Source organism: Prionailurus viverrinus, chromosome F2 (assembly GCF_022837055.1).
Source record: "Prionailurus viverrinus isolate Anna chromosome F2, UM_Priviv_1.0, whole genome shotgun sequence".
In the NCBI taxonomy this organism is placed as follows: domain Eukaryota; kingdom Metazoa; phylum Chordata; class Mammalia; order Carnivora; family Felidae; genus Prionailurus; species Prionailurus viverrinus.
Window position 1 is genome coordinate 17,342,257 of NC_062578.1, and position 17,393 is coordinate 17,359,649.

At 38.6% G+C, this 17,393-nt stretch overlaps 1 protein-coding gene across 5 annotated transcripts in view; it reads left to right on the plus strand.

Moving 5' to 3' along the window:
• The window catches only part of SGK3 (serum/glucocorticoid regulated kinase family member 3), a 142,657-nt gene that overhangs the window by 70,553 nt on the left and 54,711 nt on the right, over positions 1–17,393 (plus strand). For all 5 annotated transcript variants that reach the window (XM_047842617.1, XM_047842618.1, XM_047842619.1 and 2 more), the window contains 3 exons: positions 7,215–7,430; positions 11,244–11,327; positions 16,206–16,278. In XM_047842617.1, the coding sequence (XP_047698573.1) occupies positions 7,353–7,430; positions 11,244–11,327; positions 16,206–16,278 (235 nt within the window). In that variant the 5' untranslated portion in view covers positions 7,215–7,352. The remainder of the gene's footprint in view (positions 1–7,214; positions 7,431–11,243; positions 11,328–16,205; positions 16,279–17,393) is intronic.

A 17,393-nucleotide genomic window follows, 5' to 3' on the forward strand; every position in this document is an offset into this window, starting at 1 on the left:
TCCTCCTGGAAATTCAGATCAGTCACTTTACTTGGAGAGTAACCACTCTCTTATTAGGTTGGGTGGCTTAATAAACCACGAATGGCTAGTGGGTAGGCTTAGCTTTCAATTTAATAGGGCTAGACTATTCCTTGGTGAAAGCGTTCTTCCCAAACCCAAGGTTGCAATGGAAAGCAAAAATTCCTTAGAGATAACGCTGAGCGGAGCCATTCTTAGTTCCTGACCCACATATTTTGGCTGTGTGAGAGATAGAACCATATGTTGGCTCTGGGTATGGCACATATACCATATCCAGCCCCAGTGTCACAGGGTGTTTGCTCACAGGTGCTAAAGCTGAGCCTTCTGTAGCCATTCCACTGCTCTTTCAAGCAGCTGCTTCTAAGTGAAGAGATACATGGTAAAAAGAGCACATTCTATGGCTCTGAGCCTATTGTTATACTTCCTGGCTCTAAATGTGTGCCTTGGTCTGACGTGATGTTGTATAGGATTTTATGACAGTGAATAAGGCCTGCTGTAACCAAGGATGGTGCATCTGGTCAGAAACATTTCAGGCCAGGAAGGCAAGTCTGGCTTCTGTGAGGACAGATGTTGTCCCATGTGGCTGTCTGTTCCCCCTGTGGGATTGTGCCATAGTGGGGATCAGTGTTGGTTTTAGCTGTTGAGGTTGGGCACTCAGCACTGACAGAAGCTAGATCATTATCAGTGCAAGGAAGGCCATATTGTTGAGCCCCTCTATGACCTTTTATCTGTATGGGGGCAGGAGGTACATGGGAAATGTCTGTAACTTCCCCTCAATTTTGCTATGAGCCTTAAACTGGTCTGAAAAATAGTGTTAATAAAATATATAATAGAAGAAAATTTAATGTCTTGGGAGGGAATGTGGTATAGTGTCATGTTAAATCACAGATTCTGGAGTGAGGCATTACTTCAAATTCTGATTCCACCAACTTCCTGCTTCATGACTTCAAGCAATTACTTAACTTCATTATATGTCTGTTTGTTCACTTATGAGAGTGACCATAGTATCTTCCACAGTTACTGTGAAGATTATGTTAGCCCAGTCCTTGGCATATAGTAATAATCATCACTATTATTGGTATTAAAATATAAAGTTTAGGGGCACCTGGGTGGCTCAGTTGGTTGGGCAAACGACTTCAGTTTAGGTCATGATCTCATGGTCTGTGGGTTTGAGCCCCACATCAGGCTCTGTGCTGACAGCTCAGAGCCTGGAGCCTGCTTCAGATTTTGTGTCTCCCTCTCTCTCTTCTCCCCCACCCATTGTGTTCTCTCTATTAAAAATAAAAATTAAGAAAAAAATTTTTTAAATATAAAGTTTAAAAAGTTTGTAGAGCAGTATGTTCCATGATCTTAACACACACAAGCACACATATACACAGTAATACAGATATGTACAGACTTCTCACACCCATCTATGTTTATAGGCACATAGAAAAAAAAGGAATATATGCAAAATAATAATTGGTTGTACATGTCTGTTGTGTACTAAGATGATGTATATTTTTCTTTGTGCTTTTCTATACATTTCTATTTTTATGATTATTTTTGTATTCAAATGTCAAGTTGTTATGAATTATAAAGTGACTCAAGAAGGTAATTTGGCCAAATTTCATCACATAAAAACATAGTTTTTAGTCTAGGGTTAGTCAATCCTTGTTGATGAAATCAGGGGGTATACCACTATCAGCCTATATAGTATTTTTGGGAACTGAGGGTGCATTCAGTCAGGTACCATTGCAGTTCTGATACTAGGTTTATATTGATGATGGTGGATCTCAAGGTCAACAAAATGAAGTATATTGTCATGGAGCCATGCAAAGACAGTGCCCAAAGACTGAACCTGAGTACTCCAGAAACTGAGTGACACTGATAGGACATCATTCAGGAACCTTCTGCATTTAAGCATCAAAAGCAAGCAAAGAAGCTTAAGCCATGATTCACAGCACCAAAATATGTGAATTGCTTCTGAAAGAGTGATTTCATTTTCTCAGATATCTGCACTTCTTCAGAATTTCTGATCCCATGGAGTTCAGGTCAGGTCACAGTGGAAAAGAAGTCCAACTTTTCTTTGAGGTCTAATAGATTGATTGTCTCAGGATGCTCATGAATTCCTAGAAGTCTTAGATCTGAGTTGGGTAAATACCTTTAACAACTTTCTGCTACTCAGTTGTCTTAGCTGGTTAAAGTCTAACTTTCACAGTCAACTTCCACTCCTTCCAAGTAACCCATAAATTGTCAAAGGTCAAAGGTATTAGAATAAAGAAATCCTACCTTGTCTACTTTGTCATGGGTCCATTGAGCAAGCAATGGGTGATTGAGAAAGAGGCTGATTGATATCCATAGGACTTGTCATATTACCATCTGATTATTGAGAGTCTATAGTGGGCTTTTATGTAGGACACAAATATTTTCATATTCTGTGCTATATTGAAAGGTTCATTCAGACATCCACAAACCTCTCCCCCTTTTCAAACTTTAAAAATTTTTATTAAAGGGACACCTGGGTGGTTTAGTCAGTTAAGCTTCCAGCTCTTGGTTTCGGCTCAGGTCATGATCTCATGGTTCATGAGATTGAGCCCCATGTCAGTTTCTGTGCTTCAGCATGGAGCCTGCTTGGGATTCTCTCTCTCCTTTTTTCTCTGCTTCTCTTTCTCTCTCTCAAAATAAATATTTTGAAAAATTTTATTAAAAAAAAGATGAAACGAACGTTTGGGAATATACTCTCCCCTTTAAAAATTTTTTTAAAATGTTTATTTTTGAGAGATAGAGACAGAACAAGAGCAGCAGTGGGGCAGAGAGAGAGGGAGACACAGAATCTGAAGCAGGCTCCAGGCTCCGAACTGTCAGCACAGAGTGTGATGCGGGGCTCAAACCACAGACTGCAAGATCGTGACCTGAGCTGAAGTCAGACGCCTAACCGACTGAGCCACCCAGGCACCCCTATACTCTCCCCTTTAAAAAAATTTTGAATCTTACTCTTTATAACTGTTTCACCAGCAAGCCATCCATTAGCTACTGGCCACAAGTCAGCATAAATGTGTACCTTTGGCATACATTTCCCCTGACATCACATATACTGCTGAGAATTCTGCCCAATGGGAATATTTCCCTTTTGGGGACCATAAAAGACCATATGGTCTTTTTGGACCATGGGCTACATTATCTCATTTCTGGTCAGGGCTAGCACACCATGCATGTCCATTCATAAGTGGGTATGTCTTTTCCCTCCTCTGCTAACTGGTTGTAGGATGAACCCCATGAGCATGTGTTGAGAGAGCCAACAAGGGTTGGAGAATACTGTTCATGATGGGCTGTTCTTGTTATATAGTCTCTTGGTTTCCCATGGGCAGGTATACAGTCTTTACCTGAGCCTAGTAGCAAGCCAGGAACCAAATGGACAAAAGTTACTGACAGTACCTTAAAGAGTCTATAGCTCTTACACTTCTCTGGATTCTTGTTAGAGGCTCCTTACCCCATCCCTGTCTGCCGTGTCATTTTGTAGTACTAGTGGGTGTGCTAAGGCATAGCCCCAAGAGTTAGGGCAGCTTTTCTTGCTGAAGAGCCTTCTTTGGGATCAAGCCCCAGTAAAAACTGGCAGTCTCATGGGTTACCCAGTATTAAAGGTCAGAGCAGCATTTCCAAATAGGAAACTCACCAGTTGTTTTATCTGTTTCTTAGTGGATATAGTGCCAAGTGTAGCAATGTCTCACTTTACATGGGACTTCTGGAACCATAGAAACCGTCAGTGTGATCTTTGAACTTTCATGGGGTTTATAACTTCATCCTCTGGCTTTTACATGTGTCTTACAAAGGCATCCTGAGTGTTTGCTGCTTGTTGTTCACCAGATCCAGTTAACAATGCCATCAATGTGATAGACTAGTGTGGTGATCTGTGGGATATTGAGATGATCAGGGTCCTTCCAGACTATATTATGACAGTGCAGAAATAGCCCTCAGTTAAAACTTTGAAAGTGTACTGTTGTTTCTGGCACTTGATAGCAAATTGCATCATATTGTCCTTACTGATGATGATAGAAAAGAAAACATTTGCCAAGTCCATATTTATCTGCCGGATATCAGGGGTTATTCTCATTTTCTCCAGCAAGAAGTATTACATTTAGAAGTGCAGTCATGATTGGCCTCACCATCTGATTAAATTTATACTAATCTGTTGTCATGTTCCAAGATCTTTCTGGCTTTGGTACAGGTAAACAGGCAAGTTAAATGGAGATATGATAGGAATCAACGCCTCTGTATCCTTCAAGTTTTTTGATAGTAGTACTGATTCCTGAACTTCTCCCATGGATGTGGTAGAGCTTTGGGTTTACTTTCATAGTGGGGACAGAGGGAAGAGTTCCAAGGGCTTCTTCATGGCCCTTTCTTCGTAATATCTTTTATGACGTGGGATGGGAACCAATATGGGAACTTGGCCAGTTAGTAAGTATATCCGTTTGCAGAAAAATTTTAGGACTAGGGAAATAACCACAAAATGGGCCTGTGGTCCCATTGTACCCACCATGAAATACAAGGGTTGACTTCATCACACATTTCTTTTCTGGAATGAGATAGGTGCTCTGACTGGTGGGCCATGTTTTGGGTGTTTAAGGTTTAGTGTCAGTTTAGAGCTAGTGTCTAGTAACCTTTGGAAGAACTACACATTTCTCCTTCCCCAGTGGGCAGTCACCCTTGTGAATGGCTGTGGGTCCCTCTTAAGGAATGTCTGGAGAAACATTGATGGGATACAGTTATGGCCATGTATAGGTTCACAGTAATCTTATATATTTAGTTCTCCTTGGTCTGGTATGCTTCGAATGTACTCCCATTATGTGCTCCTCAGACGCTTGCTAATAAAAATTTTTGAGATCTGCAAATTTTTCAGTATAAAGGCAGTAGGCTTTGAACTTCTTTCTGTACTCTTTTGGGATCTAACTCCTGTTAGCATGCAACAAGAGGTGATAGGAATAGGTAGTGAGAATTGGCATCCTACTTAATTGTCTACTATGCATGCACATTTATATGTCCCCTGTACCTCATATGAAACAACTTATCCTGCTTCCCAGCTCTTTCCCCCTTATCTATTCCTGATGCCACTTAATGTCTTATCTTTTTTTTTTTTAAACGTTTATTCATTTTTGAGAGAGAGAGACCAAGTGTGAGTGGGGCAGGGGCAGAGAGGGAGGGAGACACAGAATCCGAAGCAAGCTCCAGGCTCTGAGCTGTCAGCACAGAGCCCGATGCTGGGCTCAAACTCACAGACTGTGAGATCATGACCTGAGCTGAAGTCAGACACTCAACTGAGTCACCCAGGTGCCCCAACTTAATGTCATATCTTAACGGTCCCTTCCAAAGGGAAGACCGGAGGCATGATGTTCTCCTGTAGTTCTCCTGTAGACCATGGACAGTAAGGCACAAACAGACATTCAAACTTGTACATAATACAATACCAGGAGGACCCACACTCCCTGTGTCCCACATTCTCAAGGGACAGGTGTGGAAAGCATAGCACTGTAATTTTCACCTTTTTGTCACTTCTCCTGCAGCTGGAGAATGGGCTGATGTGGGTCTGTCAGGTTAATCTGCCTTAGAAGAGCTGAGGTTCCACCTGCTCTGATTGTTTAGCAGTAGAGTGCTGGGGCTACAGGGCAAGACTGCTCAGGTGGCTGCCCTGGTCTAATGGGGGCGCTGAAGAAGCTGGCTGCTTTTATGGGGCACTCTGAGCTTAGGAGGTGGCAGTTACATTTCTGTTTTCTGACTACTAATTCAACTACATATAAATCCTTCTTGACTGCATTTCCAGCATCAAATCTAGCCAAGCAGGTTTTTAGTCACCTCAAAGGAAGTACCCTTATAATCAGTTAAAATTCACCCTACCCGAATATTCAATGCCTATTGATAGATATTTGAAATCATTAGTTGAATATAATTTACTTACAATTATTAGATCTGTCAGAGTGACTTCCTAAAATTAATCACCAGGGAAACTGCCAAACTAACTCTTTAAAGAGAATTATTTGGTGTCAGTGGAGAGTATGGGCTGCTGCGTTTAGCAAAAGTTACATCAGTTTAACATCTCGAGCCCTTTGTCCTTGGGTGGAATGATATTAACATAATTGTATTTATTCTACATGAAGATCTGTAATGTCTCTGACCAGAGGTCCAGCGCGTAAGAATTATCCAGTTATTATGATGCAGCACAACACAGTGGTTAAGAGTCAAGACTCTGGAGCCACGTAGCCTGGGTTCAAATCCTGGATGGGCGATTTATATAACGCCTTCATGTCTAAATTGTCTCTCACTTGTAAAACAGGAGTAAACAGTTATCTATACTGTATAAATATATATAATAAATAGTTGCATACTAACTATATATCTACTATATATGTGTGTGTATATACACACACTGTGTGTGTATATATATATATATATATATTTATTTACCTACCTACTATAGGTACTATATATACCTACTGTATACCTACTACATATAAGTGTATATATATACCTATTATAGGTATATATATTTCCATATACATATCTATATAGGTATGCAATAGGTATATAGGTATACCTATATAGGTATATATAGGTATGTATACTATAGGTATATACTATAGGTATATAGGTTGGCTTAGTTGGAAAAGCATGTGCCTCTTGATCTTGGGGTCTTGGGTTTGAGCCCCACATTGCACGTAGCAATTACTTAAACTTAAAATAAAAACACACTTTTTAAAAACACTGCTCTAGGTCTGCCTGGGTGGCTCAGTCGGTTAAGTGTCTGACTTCAGCTAAGGTCATGAGCCTGAACCTGCTTTGGATTCTTTGTCTCCCTGTCTGCCCCTCCCCTGCTTGCACACGCACGTGCTCTCTCTCAAAAATAAACATTAAACAAAAAATTAAAAACCCTGCTCTAAATCAAAGTAGAGACCTTTTAGGTGAAAGTTGCTCTCAGTCCCATGAACTGTGGTGTACAAGCTTTTAGAATTTAGCAGTAAGGAAGGTAGATGGGATGCACATGTTTGATTTTGGTTTAGCTATTTATAGGCCTGAGATCCTAAATCTCTAACCTGGACTGAAACTTACAATCAAATATAAATTCTTGTCAGAATAAGCATAAAATGGTTGCTATGAATAAGGAATGATGGTATTTTAAAATTATTTTGCTAATCTTTTTTCTTTGTTTTTTTCTGCTGGCTAAGGTTGCATGATGGAATTTGAATATTACCTCAAGAGGTTTTATGCTTTGGATTAGCTAACAGTGTTTGTCCTCTGCTGACTATTTCTCGGACTCATTTTTTGGTGTCCATTTGAGGCAATAAACCCAAAGGGATTATACCATGGACTACAAGGAAAGCTGCCCCAGTGTAAGCATTCCCAGCTCAGATGAACACAGAGAGAAAAAGAAGAGGTTTACTGTAAGTATATAATATAAAGCATATGGGGGAAAATTGAACATAGAGAGTATTTCCATTTCTGCTTTTGTTCTTCCTTAACCTGGAATGTCCTCCCCATGTTTCCACATATCCAGATTTTACTTATCTTTCAAATGATGTATCCTCCCCAGTCTTCCCTGAGTACTATAAGGGAATACAGTTACCTTTTCAGATTTTTGCCTGTTTACCTATCCCCTTGGAAAAGCTTATGAAACTCTGATAGATCCTCTCACCAGAAAATGTGCAGACACAAGGATCTACAAACATGCACGTAATTTTGCATGCAGTCAGGAGGTTAATGGACTCCAGAAGTCACTAGTCTTATGTTAAGAACTACTGTCTCAACAAAACAAAACAAAACAAAACAAAACAAAACAAACATGGTTTTGAAATTTCCATAGTGTCTTTCTTGACATTTATATTTTCTACCTCAATTTTTTAAAATTTTAATCCAGTATTTTATCTTTTGTTTACTTTAAAAGCAAAGTCCATTTCTAATTTTACTTTTGACCACTGTAATACATACTATGGAACTATAAAGAATAAGAACAGTGAGTGTTTGCTGAATCATTGTATCAGTGACTATTATTGGAGAATAGCCATTTTTCTAATTAGTGTAATGACACATACAGTATTTAGTTCCAGTAGCCCTGTTAGTGTGTATGTCCAGAGATCTGCCCGCCTCCCCCTGAAATAATACCATTTATCTTGTTTATAACTGATCCTTATAACTGATTCCTTGTAAGCCCCACCCACTGAGTAGTATGAAAAAATTCATTTAACCCAGTTCTGTTTAACACTTAGTTTGAGCTAAAATTTAAGCAGTTCTTTTAAGTTAAAATGCTCAGGCTGTCTTCATTCTGCTCTCTCTCTCCCATATGAACACACACTTCTCCAACTTGATGTCATGGTTTATGAGTGGAGAGGTGTCCCCTTTCACAGTATTTAAGTCAGTGACTGATCTCATGGTAGCCTGCTGAAGGCTCTTATATTCTTGTCATCCCTCTAGATCTTTGCTGTTCCAAATGTACAGTGACCGGTCTGGCAAGCAGCCAGCTGTGGTTGACCTGATCCAGGTCTGGGCATTTTCTTGGCATCCATTGCTGTCATCTGCAGTCAGCCAACTTATTTGTGATCTATTCTTTGTGGGCTTGGCCAGAGTGGTGGAGATTTACTGCCAATTCACCTTCTCCTTATCTCTTGATGGGTGTAGAGCCCACTGAGGCTCTGCTATGCCTTTCACTGCTCTTTTGATTCGAGTGATCTACCTTGGCCTCTGACTCGGGGGTCAGTCACCTGGTTCCTGCCACGTGCATCCTATGACAAATGACTTGCAACTCAGAATTCCTGTCACATTCCTGTCACTGAGGAGTTAAACTAAACCCTTTGGTCTGACAAATCCAGTTTCCCTTCTTAACTAGGTGGGGCTGGGGCCCCCAAATGATACTTCTCTCCCAAAGTCCCAGACGAGGAGCTGGAAATAGCTTCTGTCCTCTCTTCTCCTTTTTAAATAAACATACCTCCACACCCTGCACCAAAGCCCAGAGTAGAGATTGCAGTGTGTGTTTGGCCATTTGCCTCTGCTCAGTCTCTGTTGCAGCAATATCTTAAGCATTGTGCATTCCACAGTCTTATAAGCAAGTTTTAGAAGTATCTTGCTGATGGTAAACAAGAAGTCAGTATACCTTTAGTAAAATAGTGGAATGTGTGAAAGTTTGTTTTTTCTTCTCCTTATTTTTACTTTTGAGCATTCTCTCCTTCAAGGGCATAACCTCCTGTCAAGTTTGATGGAAATTCATATATATCAAATATAGGCAGTGAGTTATCTCAGGTCCATTTACTTTTTCATGGTAGAGGTATTTCCAGAGCACCTATGTGACTCAGCCAGTTGAGGATCTGACTCTTGATTTCGGCTCAGGTCATGATCAGGGGCTTGGAGTCGAGCCGCATGTTGGTCTTCATGCTGACTGTGGAACTTTGGTTGAGGTTCTTCCCCCCCCCCCCTCCCCATAACATCACTCCCTTGTGTAGGCACTCACCCTTTTCTAAAATAAAATTAAAAAAATTATATGCTGTACAGCTACTTCAGCCTAGAAGCTATGTGTGGGTTCTAGTCTTGGTTATACTTGGGTAACCATGGGAAGCCACCTTACCACACTAGGAAGCCAGCATAAGTAATTCAAGAAGCTTGCAATCATCTAAACATAAATTTCTGATCCTTTGGTAGCAGTCCTACTTCCAGTCCAATCTGATCCTAAATGCTCTACGAGATGAATCTGTAGTTAAGTCTTAGAAACATGGTGCAGTTTCACTGGCACCTTGACCAGGTTCTTTATTCTCTACTTCCGCATTCTCTCCTTATGAACAATTATCATTTCACAAACAAACAAATCTTACATCCAGCAGCTTCCTCTAAGAGAACTTGATGCCTTTTGGTTAAGACCAGAAGAGCCATGTTACCACCCATCATCACATGTGGCTCATGTAGGGGCCTGGATCCTCTTTTTCTCTTAGCCTATACGTAATACATCACTTACTCAGGTGACTGATACCAGTGACTTTGTTTCACCTTTCAGGTGAGGCCTTATCCTCTCCTATGGAGGAATGTGGCTTTACATTCTGGGACGCCTCTCACTGTGGCTTGTTAAGGTGACCGTATCTCACACAGTGCTATAGAGTTCATATGTTGTAATCACATGCAGTATCAGAGAAGTGCTTTTCTCACAGTATTTTCTCTAACTATGAACTTGTGAATGTAGCTTCCAATCTTTTATGGGAAAGGATAGTTTATACATATTTGTATGCCTATCTTCTAAAATAAACCTGGTTTACTCTAAGTTGCCTAATAGACTGTGGACAACTATTGTAAACCCCAAAGCAACTCCTATCTCTGTAATTCATACCCCAAGTCATGCATTAGTGAGCCTTTCCTCAAATGCCTGGATTCTTGTTATTTTTCTCCTTTGAATGACACAAGATCTCTGGGGTCCCAAACCATTGTCTCTATGTTACTATGATACTCTGAGAGTATCTGTGGGATGCATTATAAGAATCAATTCTGTGTTATAATTGTTGATGATTTGATACTGGTTCTGGTACATGAACGGTTAGAAGATTTAAATTTTAGTCACATAAGTCTATGAATTTGGGCAAGTTATTTGACTTTTTTGGGACATCATTTCCTTACATATATACTAGGGGTTATAATATTTGTTCTGCTTACTTCATAGCATTGTTGACTATGGTTATATGAAATTATGTGTATGTGAAATTATTAAACATATGTAAGACGATAGTAAATACGAAGGTAAATTTCTAGTTTGAAAAATACTGTGTACAAGATGATCTGGAGGGAGCAGAGCTAATCATTGAGTCTTTACTATGTGCCAGGCGTCACTTTTGAAAATACTTTATAATTTCAGGATAATGGTTACTGCTAGGGAAGAAGAGAGGAAAGTGGCATCAATTGAATCTATAATATTAGAAAAATTGGGGGGGAAATCTGAAACAAGAATGGCAAAATGTTAGAATTCAGAAGTTCTAAATGAGTTCACAGGTGTTCACTGTGTTATTGTCTGAAACTATGGAAATATTTCATAACATTTAAAAAATAAAATATCAAGAAGATGAAGTAAGTCTTTCAGCTGGTATACTTGTGTATTTTGGAGAATTATGTATAAACATGAATGTCTAATATCAGTTTCATGAGTATGAAAACAAGTTATTTGCCTGTTAAGTAGCTAATGGGTTTTTTTTTGCGGTCAAGTTTTGTTATGCTATGTTTTATTTCCACAGGTTTATAAAGTTTTGGTCTCAGTGGGCAGGAGTGAGTGGTTTGTCTTCAGGAGATATGCAGAGTTTGATAAACTTTACAATACTGTAAGTAAATGTCAGTCTTAATGATTTTTATTTAAAACAAAACATCTGAGGGGCATCTTGACTGGCTCAGTCAGAAGAACATGTGACTCTTGATCTCAGGGTCGTGAGTTTGAGCCCCGCCTTGGGTGTAAATTACTTAAACAAAGCTTTAAAAAATTAAAATAAAAAATAGAACATCTGAGAAAACTTGCAAATAAGAGAGATTTATTTGAGTGATTAAATAATATTCAGATAGAGAAGCAGAAAAGGGTATGAGAGTCTTCAAAAGCATCCAAACCTTGGAATTCCTACAAAGAAGGGTGGAGAGAGGATTGTTGAGAAATTCCAAATAAACTGTTGAAGATAGGGAAACTAGATCCAGCTTAAAATACATCTTAATGTCAGAATATTAGAAATAAATTCTGGGCATGTGGGTAGCTTAGTTGGTTAAGTGTCTGACTCTTGATTGGCTCAGGTCATGATCTCATGGTTCTTGAGATCGACCCCTGCGTTAGGCTCTGTGCTGACAATGAGGAACCTGCTTGGGATTCTGTCTCTCCCTTGTTCTCTTGCTCTCTCAAAATACATAAACTTAAAAAAAAAAAAAAAAGAAAGAAAAAAGAAAAGAATTTCTTTTACTACCTCTCTAATAACTGTTAATCATCTTGTTATTTCTGGTTAAATTGCCTAGCTATTAGATTTAGGTCTGAAAGTTTGTCATAAGCTTACCCTCCTTCCATAGTTTCATTCTTGGTTTAGGGATAAGTCTTTGGTTCCAGATTTTAAGTAGCTAATACAATTAAAATGTATATGGACTTTCATAAGTTCTGACAGTAGGGTGGGGGGTGAGGAGTGTGGGAGCATTAGCTATTTAAATAACTAAAACCTGTATATTCAAAATTCAAATATTAAATACTATTTTTAATCCAGTGTTTTTGTAATTACAAATACTCCCTGAAGTAGGAAGCAAGAGCACCATGGTCATTTTAACATATCAGGCCAGATCTATGCAGGGACCAGTGTTTGTAGAGTGTGTTGCCTCTAGTCATACATACCTTGGAGGCCAAAGAATACCACCTGAGTTGGTCATTATAGACCCCAGATTATAAAGACAGCTCTGGATTCCAGTTTTTGCTTCAGTTAAGAAAAAAAGACGGGGCGCCTGGGTGGCGCAGTCGGTTGAGCGTCCGACTTCAGCCAGGTCACGATCTTGCGGTCCGTGAGTTCGAGCCCCGCATCAGGCTCTGGGCTGATGGCTCAGAGCCTGGAGCCTGTTTCCGATTCTGTGTCTCCCTCTGTCTCTGCCCCTCCCCCGTTCATGCTCTGTCTCTCTCTGTCCCAAAAATAAATAAACGTTGAAAAAAAAAATTAAAAAAAAAAAAAGAAGGGGCGCCTGGGTGGCGCAGTCGGTTAAGCGTCCGACTTCAGCCGGGTCACGATCTTGTGGTTCGCGAGTTCGAGCCCCGCGTTGGGCTCTGGGCTGATGGCTCAGAGCCTGGAGCCTGTTTCCGATCCTGTGTCTCCCTCTCTCTCTGCCCCTTCCCCATTCATGCTCTATCTCTCTCTGTCCCAAAAATAAATAAACATTGAAAAAAAAAATTGAAAAAAAGAAATTCTTCAAATCCCAAATTTAATTTTTTTCTGGCCTAAGAATAAAAAGGAGTTTCCTTCTGTATTTAATAAGTGGTAGATTACCAGGCATCCTTCAGAAAAAAATTGTTTCATATTTAAGGTAATTTTTTTCAATTTTCTTAACCCTGTCTCTTGATTTTAAAAATAGGGTTAAATAGATACATAAGTCTGTAACTAACCATTTGTAAGATACTTTGTTATTACTTTTAAAAATTTATTTATTTTGAGAGAGAGGGAGAGAACTAGTGGGGGAGGGGCAGAGAGAAAGGAGGACAGAGAATTCGAACCTGGCTCTATGCTGACAACAGAGAGCCCGATATGGGGCTTGAATTCACAAACCGTGAGATCATGACCTGAGCCAAAGTCCACTGAGCCACCCAGGCGCCCCTGGTAAGATACTTACAGGGGAAGTTAAGTGTGTCTCAGTTAAGAGATAAATTACTTCCTAAATGGGCCAGAATGAACCAAACGTTGTCTAGCTGTGCAACATCTCATGTTCTGTTAAGTCATGAAATTTAGGCTTTTCATTCATCTCTATTTAGCATTTCACTATATTTCTTCCAAATAATATTCAAATGCTTTGCTAGTTAAAATTGAACTTTTAAAATAATACTTCAGTATTTTTAAATGGTATTTTTTCCAATGTAAAATTAATATATATTCTAGAAAATCTGGAATATGGAGGAAAATACATATTTAAGCTTAAAAATCACCTAAGGGGTACCTGGGTGGCTCAGTGAGTTAAGGGTCTGACTTCAGCTCAGGTCATGATCTATTGTATGGTTCACGAGTTTGAGGCCCGCATCAGCCTCTGTGCTGACAGCTTAGAGCCTGGAGCCTGCTTTGGAGTCTGTGTCTCCCTCGCTCCCTGCCCCTCCCCCACTCATGTTCTGTCTCTTTCTCCCTCTAAAAAAAATTTTTTTAATCACCTAAAACATACTGCTACTCAGAGATAACTAGTGTTTTTACTGTGCTTTTTTTCTTTAATTTTTCTTTAATACATACGTAACTGAACTTTGTATATATATTTTTAAAGTGCTTAATCAAAGGATATTGAGACAGCGTTTTTTACTTTAGAGACAAAATAATAGCCAAAAAGAGTTTTTACATGAAGATCTTTTCTGCAATGTTGAGTGATTTAAAAAAAAAAAAAAAGTTTATATTGGAGGCTGGGTGAGGGTTGAATTGCCAGTTCTAGTTGAAATTCTTGGATACCATTATATACATGATCAGCATTTTTTGAGGATTGTACAGATTTGACCGTAGCTATTATGATGGTAACATAACACACACACACATACACACAGAGATGATTTATATAAACTTCTTAGAGAAATAAGGTCAAATTTTGTTTAGTGAACTACTAATAACTGAAAATCTGAGATTTCTTTCTGTATTTTGATTAAAAGATTATATGGGCCAGAATTAGCTTCTAAATGTGTTTGCTTCTGTAGAACTATTCATAAGAAGGAGGAATGTCAGGGATGTCACCTAACAGCTCAGCAGTGTGGAAATCTGCATGAGTAAAAAGCCATCCTAATGTCATGATGGTTTCATGATTTAAGTAGCCAGAGATTAATTAAGTAGAGTGTTAATATTTGAGTATCTTTCAGTATAAAGGTAAAGTAGGACAGTGTGTTTGGGGCACCTTCCCCCCCCACCCCCCCGCCATGATCACTTTCATTCTTTTTCCATCATACACCCCATCTTAAGCTTTTTGCAGAAAATTTTCCTTAATATATAGTTGAGTTTTTATCCTTCCCCCTCATTTTTGCTTCATTTCTCTTCCTTTTTTCTTTTTTTCTTATTTCCCCCATTTTCTCTGTCTCTCTGTTTTTCTGTAACTCCTCTAATTCTGCCTCCTGTGGTGACAGGCAAAGCAAAGAACAGGGGAATGGTACCAGTTGTGTTCTTTGAAACCACGGAAGTGAGGTTAAACCTGGCCTGGATTACCCTAAGTTTGAAAACACAAATTCTTTCCTTGTGCTCCTTTTAGAATAAAAGAAAAAACAAAAAGTAAAATACCCAATTTGTAAACATTTTGATCATATAAATGTATTTTTATGAGTGTAGTTTGCATTTAAAATTTTTGTTGTAGAAATTGTTGAACACATACAGAAGTAGAATAGTACTACAAACACAGAAAATAATATAACGTACCATCCAGCTACAGCAGTTACAGATACATGGCCATTCTGGTTTTATCTCTGTCCCTAGCCTGTCCTCTGTAATTTTGAAGCAAATTTAAGACTTCGTATCATTTCATCTGTAAATATTTTTGTATTCATCTCTGAAAAGATCTTTAAAAAATAGGGTACTATTATCACATCTGAATATAATTAACAATAACATCTTAATATCAAATATTCAGTCAGTGCTTATATGACTGGTTGATAAATCTATAAAGTGTCTTTTGGTGACTAAGTTTCCCTGTCCGCCTCTCTTTTCTTTCCTTTATGATTTTTCATTGAAAAAGCAGGGTCAATTGTCTACAAATTTTTCAGTCTGGATTGTGCTGACAGCATACTCATGGTGTAGAGTGATTAATACATTCTTCTATTCTTTGTATTTCCTGACAGTTGGTAGTTTGGGATGTAGTTTATGTGTGTGTGTGTGGGTTTTTTTGACGTCAAACTTAAAAATGAGTGTTAATCCACATTTATGACTTTACTGCCCCGCATTTAATGTCTCCAGGGCCAAGTTCTTTGGGGATAAGCAAATCTGATAAACAAATGTATTAAAATATGAATAAGGGGAAGGCTAGAGCAGAAGATATTTAAAGCAAAATTCATCAGGTTTCTTAGAAAACAATTGTCAGTAGCATGTTCATATAGAAAGAACACAAAGGTCACAACTTCTCTTGAGGCAATAAACAGTGAGTAACATGTATTCAAAGCTTATACTCCAGGTTTTTGTCTAAGCACTTAACCTAAATGATTTCCTTTAAGGCTCTCAACAGATGTGTAAGGTAAGTGCTAAAATCATCTCCATTTTACAGACAAGAAAACTGAAGCACAGAAATGTTAAGTAACTTATCCAGGGTCACAAAGATACTAAATGTTCTCTTGGGACAAAATAGGATGATTAGTCAGACTAATGGTATTTTATTGGTATAATTTAATATTGTATATTTGATCATTATATACTTTAAAAGTATGTCTTATTGATGGAATTTCTTGAAAATCAGATTGTAATTTGTTTTGGTACGTGTATAACTAGAAGACTTAGAAAATTAAGTTCATATAATGTTATTTTTTTAAATTCTAGTTAAAGAAACAATTTCCTGCTATGGCCCTGAAGATTCCTGCCAAGAGAATATTTGGTGATAACTTTGACCCAGGTAAGCAATAACTTTACAGACCTGCCGTAAGTGATGGTTGAAGTTTGAAGAAGTAGTTAATGTGTTTGTTGTGCTATATAGTAGTACAAGTCTTCACAAAGCTATTTGATCTCATGTTCTATGAAAATAATAGCTCAGGAAGGTGCTCTCTGTGTACCAGGCATTGTTTTAAACACTTAACATGCTTTAATTGATTCAGTGGTCACAAAAATCGTTTGAAGCAGGTGTTCTTATTCTCATCATCGCTCTTCTATAGATAAGGAAACCCAGGTACATTTAGATTAATTAATTTGCCCAGAGTCACAGGTATTAAGTGTCTCATTTAAAAGTTAATTCAAGCAGTCTGGCTTCAGGTAAATTTATTGGTCATTAAGGATAATTTGTGTACTTTTCTAACCATGAAGGACATTCTTTGTTACATCCAGAAACATTTATTAAATACATAGTCTGTACACAGCACCTTGCAGGCCTCTGAATGGAATACTAAGATAATGTCCTATTATTTACTCTTAGGGAGCTTAATGACACATAGATCTCAGGAGTCTGGAGCTATATGTCTCAAGCCTCAAGCCTGGAACTTTTTTCACTGGAATCCATAATATCAATCCAGTCACAAATGGCTACATACAGAGGGACAGAAGGAAGGTTCTTTATCTGCCAGATAATCTCCTTATGCAGATTAGAAAAGCCATCTGTGCCACAGGTGAATCCTGACAAGCTAGAGTGCAGTCCATCCTCATCTATCTTACCTCTGTAACTAATTCACTTATAATCTTGTAACCTATTACACCTTTTATTCCTTACATGTGTGCTTTCTTGGCTCACTACTCAAAATATAAGCTCTCACGTCACTTAGGATATCCTAACTGTGCCTCCTGTCTGCAACTTAGCCTTATATCATTTCTTGCCCTCTCAAACCTTTTCACTGTGCCCTGTGGTATTCTGTCCACGATTAACAAACTTCTTTTTATCTTCCATCTTTTTCATATTTCTTTTATACTTTTGATTTAATTAAACTTAGGTTTTCCCTGTGGCTGTTTCTCCCTCTCAACTGGAGGCTCTTAATTATTTTATACTTTATGAACCTTAGGATTGGAGAGGCTGCTCACTTTCCC